The sequence below is a fragment of the Muscardinus avellanarius genome, assembly GCF_963383645.1.
Source record: "Muscardinus avellanarius genome assembly, chromosome: 7".
Classification (NCBI taxonomy): domain Eukaryota; kingdom Metazoa; phylum Chordata; class Mammalia; order Rodentia; family Gliridae; genus Muscardinus; species Muscardinus avellanarius.
Window position 1 is genome coordinate 101208412 of NC_137793.1, and position 9714 is coordinate 101218125.

Below are 9714 nucleotides of genomic sequence, written 5' to 3' on the forward strand. Positions count from 1 at the left end.
CCTCCTCCTCTTTCTCCTTCTTTCTTTTCTCTCTCTCCCTCTCCCTCTCTCTCTTAAATATTCCATCCTCAGATACCCTTCTCTGACCACCACCAAAAATATTATACCACAGAAAAATAAAGGAAGGTAGAGTAAAAAATGTAAAAAAAAAATCACTTTTTCATCCAATTAACTTCTCGTTGACTATATGGTCCAGAATGAGATTTAAACTCAGCCTTAAGCCCAGGTAATAGGAAAGTATAAATGTAACCTTGTACTTTGATCTCCATTATCACAAAAGAATACCTTAAAAAATTGGGCAGGGAAAAAAAACAGTAAAATTACAAACCTAATTTCTTTTATGTGTATTTCGGGTGAAGGGCTGGGAACCATAATAGCTAAAATCCTGTGGCAGAGGGAAGAAGGGAGGGAAGGAGGGAGGGAGGGAGGGAGGGAGAGAGAGAGAGAGAGAGAGAGAGAGAGAGAGAGAGAGAGAGAGAGAGAGAGACTTTAAAGCAAATAGCTGTAGGCATTTAGCATTCTTGCAAATTTTAGACTTCTCGGCTGTCCTGCCCTTTAGAAGCCGGGAAATGTTATATTGGCGATCTCTAGATATATAAAAGACTATTTACAGAGTAAACTGTTTACGCCCAATACTGTGAAAGAGAATTGATTTTTTTTTTTCCCCAGAAGCAAGGAAGAAAGAGGGGATGCCGAAAACATTATATCTTATGTTGAAGAAACTTAGGTACAAATTACAGCTATGAAAACCGAATCTAGCTATTACATTTCATTCGAAAAAAATATAAAAAATAGAATAAAATAAAAGGCAGGTATCCGTGTGCCCGCGGGCTGAGGCCCCGCAGTGCGGGCCGGGCTAGGGTCCGGGTCCCGGGCCCCGTCCCGCTCTGGGAAGCGCCCCGCGGAGCCCGGGCGCCGGGCCGGGAGGGGCAGGGATGGCGGAGGCTCAGGGGACAGTTCGCTGCGCGCCCACTTTGGGGCAGCCCAGGGCAGCTGCCCGGGTTTCCGATTTTTTTTTTTTTCTTTCGTCTTTCTGCGTGGGTAAAAGCCCTGCCCCCGGCCGAGATTACGCAACGCACAAGTGCAGACCAGGGGGCGGCGGGAGGTCGGGGAGGGAGGGGCGGAAAGAAGTGGTCAAGACGTCACGTGGGCTTGGTTTTCAGGCTTAAAAGGAAGGATTTCCCCGGAGCCTCCAGTTGTCAGCCAACTTGAGAGCGCTCAGGACCTCCGCAGAGCTCCGCCGCGGCTTCTCCTCCAGGACCCAGACCCAGCCGCCCTGCAGGTCGCCCGCCCGCCCGTCCCCATCTCCGCCTCGGCCGCCGAGATGCTGGTGCGCGCTCTGCTGCTCAGCGCAGCCCTGGCGCTGGGCGCCGCAGGTGAGCGCCCCGGGAGCCCCGAGGGGAGGGCCGCCACCCAGGCCAGCCCCCTCAGTCCAGGGCTGCGTGGATTGGGGTCTGGGTGCAAAAGAGCTGGGGGTATGCCGTTGTCGCCACGACCTCCGATTTCAAGGACCAGTTACTTAGCAGGTCTTGGCTCGCTCTCAATGCTAAGTAGGAATATGAATGAGTGTGTCAGTATCCTAGTTCCTGTGTTCCTGCTGCCAGACAACCTGATGATGGTGATGATGATGATTTAAGATAAAATATTATTGTGTTGTATTGGGGATTGAACTCAGGGGCATTTTACCTCCGAGCTACACCCTCAGCCCTATTTTTTAGTTTTAATTTGAAAAAGGTTCTTGCTAGGTTAACAAGAGTCTCACTAGTTGCTGAGGCTGTCCTCAAGCCTGCAATCCTCCTGTCTCAGCTTCCCCAGTACTGATATTCCAAGGGTGGGCCAATATGCTCGGCGAAAGAAAAAAAATTAAAAAGTAAACACCTTTACCTTTAAACTTTTCCTACATTTTGATGAATACACTAGATCCATTCATCCAAAAACTGCTTATTTGAACTTTAAAAAATAAAAAAACAAAAACGCTAATTCCAGAGCCTGATGTGGTGGCCCACACCTGTAATCCCAGTATCTGAGGGCTAAGAGAGGAGGATCACAGATTCAATTTAGGGTGACGGAAAAATCTAGTGAGACCCTGTTTCAAAAAAACAAAACTCTGAAGGTGGAATACCTATGGGTTCAATCCCCAGCACCAAAGGGATGAAACAAAAAACCATAAATTTAAAAAACACTAATTTGAAAATCTAAAAAGTTACTACGATAAAGCTTAGCAATGTGAAATATCACTTGGAATATTCTGTTATCCGTGTATAGAGTAGGAAATGGCATTTCTACATTCCACAAAATAGGTTTGTAAAAAAAGATAATAAAACCTTTTCCAGGACTGCCTATTTCTTGAATTTAGTATTGTACAAACAATACCATACTTAGTAAAAAAAATAATTAAATGCTTAAATCAAACTTAAGACAATAACGAATGACTGATGTGCGGTCGTTGCTTTTATTGTAGCAAATCCCTGCTGCTCCAACCCATGTCAAAACCAAGGTGTGTGTATGAGCGTAGGATTGGACCAATACAGGTGCGACTGCACCCGCACAGGCTTCTACGGTGAAAACTGCTCAACACGTAAGCTGGCCCTTAATGTTCCTAGTCTGGAATGAGGTTACATACAGCCATCATTTGGCAGATCTGTGTCTTTCAATGAATCCCGTTAATTTCTCCCTCCTTTTTTTTCTCTTCTTGCAGCTGAACTTCTGACAAGAATAAAATTGTCCCTGAAGCCCACCCCAAACACGGTGCACTACATACTCACCCACTTTAAGGGGGTCTGGAACATCGTCAATAACATTCCCTTCCTGCGAAATTCAATCATGAGATATGTGTTGACATGTAAGTGGGTCTCTTTCTAAGGTTTTCAGCTTCCTCAAAGAAAGATCTGCTTTACAATACTGTAGGTTACTAAGCCTATCCCAAAGACGTATTAGGACTTAGTCAAAATGACTTTAAATATATGTTTTTAGTTTGCCTTCTATCTTAAAGGACAACGATAGTGGTATTTGTCAGAGGTATTCTGTCACACGGTCAGAACTGGACTCACAACCCACACACCTCTAACTTCACTGCTCTGGACAATCTGCAAAGAAAGCAGGGTCCGCTGTTTATTGAATGTTCATGGGCCAAAGAATTGTTTCTGAACATTAAAATAGATGTCTAATACGGATCTGGGTCAGAATGAAAGTACCATTTTGTATTTCCACAGCAGTGCGTGCCTACTAGTCCTACCATAGTCCTCTGTGGCAGTGAGTGGATCGTCCTGGGCACACCAAGGGTGCTGGGGCATGGTGTTCTGAGACAGGCATAGAGTTGATTAAAGATGCGTTTTAATGGCACCTGCACTTTAAAGTGTAGTCATTTTTAAGAGTCTCTTTGATTGTTGGAATTCAATTTTTTTAATTTTACTTTTATTGGTGCTCTGTGGTCTAACATCATAAGTAGCTCAAAGTGATGGGGACATACATGAACACAACAATTGGTGAGAGTTTTGGTTTGGAGCTCAATTTAATCTTTGTCCTACTCTGCACCTTGTGTAATTTTGTTAAAATCATTGATTTGTTTTGCATCTGAGAACTAATAAAACAATTATTTTTCTTTGCAAACTTCAGCCAGATCACATTTGATTGACAGCCCGCCAACTTACAATGCCCACTATGGCTACAAGAGCTGGGAGGCCTTCTCCAACCTCTCCTACTACACCAGAGCCCTTCCTCCGGTGGCTGAAGACTGTCCTACACCCATGGGCGTGAAAGGTGAGTGAGAAGAAAGGGCTAGAGGTGTAATAGCTGCAGCAGGGCCTGGACCTCTACCTACAAATTCAACCTGAAACTACCCTTTATTTGTTAATAGCATAGCCCTTCCCCTTTATTATTGCTATCCCTAGGTAATTTTTAAAAGTGTGAATCTATGTAAACTATCCCATAAAAGTAAATGGGCTTTTTTTTTTTTTTTTGATACTGGGATAGGACACTTCTGCCTCTGAGCTACACCCCCAGCCCTATTTTTTTATTCTTTATTTTGAAACAGGGTCTCATTGAGTAGTAGCTGAAGCTGTACACAAACCACGATCCTTCTGTCTCAGCCTCCCAAATGCTGGGATTTCAAGCATGTGCCACCAAGCCCAGCTGCCAAAGACCTATTTTAAACTTTATTTTGAAACAGGTTCTCACAAGTTGTGGAGGGCCTGACTAAAAGCCGAGCTGGCCCTTAAATAGTGATCCTCCTGCATCAGCCTTCCAAGTACTATAATTACAAGCATACACCCCTAAACCCGGCTCTATTACTTCTTAATATTTTTTAATGTTTCATTAAACTAAATTAATGCTAGCTAAAATAGGAAAAGTTATTTAATAAGAAATTGTTCGCCACAAATGAATCCTTTCATTTATGCTATGATCCTCTTCACAACTGTATTTACCCCGTAAGTGATGGGTGCCCCATAACTCGAAAGTCACTATGGGCTTCCTTGAATGGAGAGGTGGATGTTTATCTTATCTTTGTCACTTTTTAGGGAAGAAGGAGCTTCCTGATTCAAAACTGCTTCTGGAAAAAGTTCTCCTAAGAAGGAAGTTCATTCCTGACCCCCAAGGCACGAATATGATGTTTGCCTTCTTTGCCCAGCACTTCACCCACCAGTTTTTCAAGACTGATACAAAACGAGGACCGGCTTTCACCACGGGCCTGGGCCATGGGGTAAGAAAGAGTTAAATCAGAAATAAGCAAATCGGAATGATACACTGACATTTTTTGCCATACCAAATAATTTGAAGTTATTTTTAAGAAATGTAATCTCTATTAAAAAACCAAGAGTTTTCTAATTTACTGGCTTAGTAAAAATATATATATTCAGACACACACACACACACATACACACACACACATAAATACATACAAACTGACACATAAATGAAGGTATTTGTATTAATAATTTTCCTGAAATTTTTAGTTTAAAAAATTTTAGTACTACAACATGTCACATCTTCTATATAATTTTTGTACCATGATCATGCTTCTTTTAACTTTGTATGGTGAGATTTTTATAGTATTACTAACTCTTAGATTTCAATAATGTAGCTTGAGCATTATGAATTTTGTATCAGTAATATACTCTATAACACGACTTATTTTTTTTGAGGTGCTAGGGAATCTAACCCAGAGCCTCTTACATGCTAGATAAGTACCCTACCACTGAGTTACATCTCTAGCCTTCATTTTCTAATTTTTTTTACTAATATCATATGATTATATTGAAGCATATGGTAAATTTTTTGTGTGTCTGTTGATGGGGATTGAACCTAGGGCATTCTACCTCTGAGCTACATCCCCATCCTTACTTTATTTTATTTATTTATTTTTTGAGTCTCGCCACATTGTTAAGGCTGACTCCAAACCTGCAATCCTCCTGTCTCAGTCTCCTAAATAGTGGGATTAGAGATGTGCACCACCACACCCAGATTAATATTCTTAGTATCTGGATGAAATCTTAAATGCCTTTAAACACAAGAGATTTATAGGCTTGTACCTCTCGAAGATAGACAAATTGAGTATTTTGTTGCTATGAAAAACAATGTATTCTTAAAAAATGTAAAACAAAGTTAAAGCATCAAATTATTATAAAGTATATAAAATTTTTATGTAAGATAGTTCAATAGCAACAAACTGAAATTATTCCATGATTTTTCAGGTGGACTTAAACCATGTCTATGGGGAAACTCTGGATAGACAGCATAAATTGCGCCTTTTCAAGGATGGAAAACTGAAATATCAGGTATGTTCCCTCTAGTGATTAAGAGTTATGATCCACATCCCACGCTTGGGTTTTAAAATCCTTAGTGATCCGTTGTATTTTTTTAACTCTTTTATTAATGTGACTTGCTGTGCTTTTCAGACAGTTAATGGAGAGGTGTACCCTCCCACAGTGAAGGACACTCAGGTAGAGATGCTGTACCCGCCTCACATCCCTGAACACCTGCGCTTTGCTGTGGGCCAGGAGGTCTTTGGTCTGGTGCCTGGTCTGATGATGTATGCCACGATCTGGCTGCGGGAGCACAACAGAGTGTGCGACATCCTTAAACAGGAGCATCCCGAGTGGGATGACGAGCGCTTATTCCAGACGACCAGGCTAATACTGATAGGTGAGCAAAAAGCCCCCTTCCCCGGAGTAAATACTTTGTTAACTTTGATGTGCTTTAACAGATTCAGAAGGAATATTGTAAATGAAAAATCCTGCTGTTAATTCAGTCCAGGAGCATGATTAATAATGTACTTAATAATATTATTTATGATGTAGATATATTGTCATTACCTACATCACTATTTATAGTGCATTTACATTATTAATAATGTAATGATGTTACCTTTCCTTTTGAAATGAAGAAACAAACATAAATAGAAGCAGAGGAATAGCAAATTAACCAAAGTGCACTTCAATTGCTCAAAAGTTTGTGATCTGAAAGAGCAAAGGTTTTAAATTCTTTCTTTTGTGCAAACAGGAGAGACCATTAAGATTGTAATTGAAGACTATGTCCAGCACTTAAGTGGATATCATTTCAAACTGAAATTCGACCCAGAGCTGCTTTTCAACCAGCAGTTCCAGTACCAAAACAGGATTGCTTCTGAGTTTAACACACTCTATCACTGGCATCCGCTTCTGCCCGACACCTTTCAGATTGATGACCAGGAGTACAACTATAAACAGTTTCTCTACAACAACTCTATATTACTGGAACACGGGCTCACCCAGTTTGTCGAATCATTCACCAAGCAAAATGCTGGCAGGGTAAGCATTATTACTGAAAAACAAAAGACTAGCCAGTAGCTTTAGCTCTTCTTCCACAGATATTATTTTTGTTAAAGTTACTAAAAGAATAATCAATTATTTCACTAATAAAATTGTTTCATCCATTTTTTGTAAAGGTTCCAGTTTTCCATTAAGCAAACAGTAGCGTGTACCCATAGCATAAAACTAGATATTTTTAAAACATGATATGATCTCATAGCTTGTAGAAGTAAATATTTAAGACTTGAATAGCAGTGGAAAATATATAGATATATTTTGTGTTTATCTATTATTGAAGATTGAACCCAGGCTTCATTCTATCTCTGAGCTGTAACATCAGCCCTATTTTTATTTTTTATTTGGTAACAGGATCCTCTTAAATTGTTGGCTTGGAAACTGCAATTCTCTTGCCTCACACTCACAAGTACTAGGATTATAGGCATTCACGACAATACCCAGTAAATTTTTATAATTTTAAAAGGCAAATTAATTCTAGACCAGTGCCCCATTGACTCATAAGCACAGCAGCTGTCGAAATGTATGTAATAAGCATCTTTCCAAGAGAGAAAAAGGGTTTAGGTCTCTTACCTACTTTGTATCTAGTAAGTCTTTTTCAAATGGAAAGCGTAGCTATGCCTAACACTCCTGTATGACAGTGTAACTGGTCCCCCACAGGTTGCTGGCGGCAGGAACGTCCCTGTTGCTGTGGAGAGAGTGGCCAAGGCCTCCATTGACCACAGCAGAGAGATGAAGTACCAGCCCCTCAATGAGTACCGCAAACGCTTTTCCCTGAAGCCCTACAAGTCTTTTGAGGAGCTAACAGGTGAGAAACAGTTTCTAAATGTCTTCACATATCAAGGGTCAAATGGAGAGAGCAGGGGAGTCCAAGCAAAGGATAAAACCATTGTTGATTCTGTCCCGTTTCACACTGGTTGTCTCTCTCTGTCTTCATCTCCTCCCAGGAGAGAAGGAAATGGCCGCAGAGTTGGAAGCCCTCTATGGCGACATCGACGCCATGGAGCTGTACCCTGCCCTTCTGGTGGAAAAGCCCCGCCCCGATGCCATCTTTGGGGAGTCCATGGTGGAAATGGGGGCGCCATTCTCCTTGAAAGGACTCATGGGTAATCCCATCTGCTCCCCTAACTACTGGAAGCCGAGCACTTTTGGAGGAGAAGTAGGTTTTAAAATCATCAACACTGCCTCCCTTCAGTCCCTCATCTGCAACAACGTGAAGGGCTGTCCCTTTACATCGTTCAATGTGCAAGACCCGCTGCCCACCAAGACGGCCACCATTAACGCCAGCGCCTCACACTCCAGGCTAGAAGAAATCAACCCCGCCGTGCTGCTAAAGGGCCGCTCCGCCGAACTCTAGACGTCAACCCGTGATATTATTTATTTCTATGAACCACTTCTCTTAATTATTTAATAATATTTATATCGAATGCCTTAAGTTAGTTAACATCTTCTGTAAAGAAGGCAGTCCTCTTGTTACAGAGGAAAGGGTCACAGTTGCGAAGATTTTGGGTGTTGCTACTTAAAGGTGTGTTAGCTTTGGGTTATAAGGGGTGAAGGTTTTTATTTTTCTTAACAAGCTGGTTGGAATGAATTCTGACATCTTCCTACTTGAATTTTAGTGCATATTATGTTTTAATAAGAACAAAAGCAGAGGCCTTTGGACACTTAAATGCTGCTACCAGCTAACAAAATGCTGCCGGTTTCATCACTGTCATTGCTCCTAATGTGTCTTCCATGACAAGGCGTTAGATCTAAGGTCAAAGAATTTTAAAAGAACCTTGGGACACTTATTGGTTATCAGAAAAGCAAAAAAGGGTACAAGTGCATTTTTTTAAATGATTGCTTAAAGGAGAATCTACTAATAGTTTTTATGCCTTTTAAAAGTAGCCTTCAGACAATCATTTGAATCTCAATTCAGAGTAGAATTACTTTTAACCATTTATTATTATCTGAAGTTATTAAGCTTGTACCCACACCAATAAACTAAACCAACACAGATCTGTAAAAATCATAAATTTCTAAAATCAATAGAAAGTATAACTTGCCTAAAATATTACATGAGTGTTCTTTTTCATTCAGAATGAGAATCTATTCAATGTGATTGTTACAACTTGCTTTTAAATCAAAATACCAAATGTATTAAAGTTATGGAAATACTCTAGACATCTCAATATAATAATTTGTAGAAAAATATTTCAGAATTTTCTATTACGAATATTAACAAGCCAAGTATATAGTAGCAAAAAATCTATATTTTAATAAAGCAATAAGAAAGAAGAAAAAGTTCAAACTCGGACTTAAACTTTTGAAGGAGCTTTGATCTTATTCTTGGGTGCTACAGGATGGTACCCACTGGATTTTGCTTTGAGGTTAATGAGTTACTGAGCTGGGCATGAACAATGATCTATTTTATTAGATTTTTTGTTGTTGTTACACGATATGATTTAGCCATTCTTACTTCGATACAGAAAGTAACTGTGGCCTCATCAAAAGCCTCTTCAAAATGCTTAAATCCGTTTTATACATTAATTTTATCTGCCTCTTGATAAGCCAATTCAATATGCGCATTTTGAATCTTGACAAAGCTATTCAATATACATATAAGATTGAGCCTGGCTACCCTCCTGCTGCTCCTTTTATTTTATTTTTTTATAGTGATTTTTTGGGTCTTCTGATAAATGAATTTCTTCTATTTTGTTTTCCTAATTTTAAGATCAAAACTCTTCTATCTTGGAAATCTGTTACTATTTTCTTACATGAACATTTGCACATTTTTCAGGAGAACCTCATCTCAGGATCACTGTTTAGCTGACCTTAGGAGTAAGAGAAAGAAAGAAAGGCCGTTAAAAAACAAGTACTCGCTTAGTTTAAGGGAAAGCAGAGAATTTTATTTCTAATTTTAAGTATTTATAAC

The 9714-nt window shown here is 40.1% G+C and overlaps 1 protein-coding gene across 1 annotated transcript; it reads left to right on the forward strand.

Annotated features, from left to right (window-relative positions):
• Positions 1–1324: 1324 nt before the first annotated feature.
• Positions 1325–8157, forward strand: LOC308265452 (prostaglandin G/H synthase 2-like; the record flags this gene model as incomplete). Its single annotated transcript, XM_080699172.1, has 10 exons — positions 1325–1376; positions 2462–2578; positions 2699–2842; positions 3616–3759; positions 4518–4699; positions 5691–5774; positions 5895–6141; positions 6499–6785; positions 7461–7608; positions 7748–8157. 10 exons carry the CDS (start codon positions 1325–1327, stop codon positions 8155–8157), a joined length of 1815 nt encoding a protein of 604 aa, XP_080555298.1.
• Positions 8158–9714: the final 1557 nt, after the last annotated feature.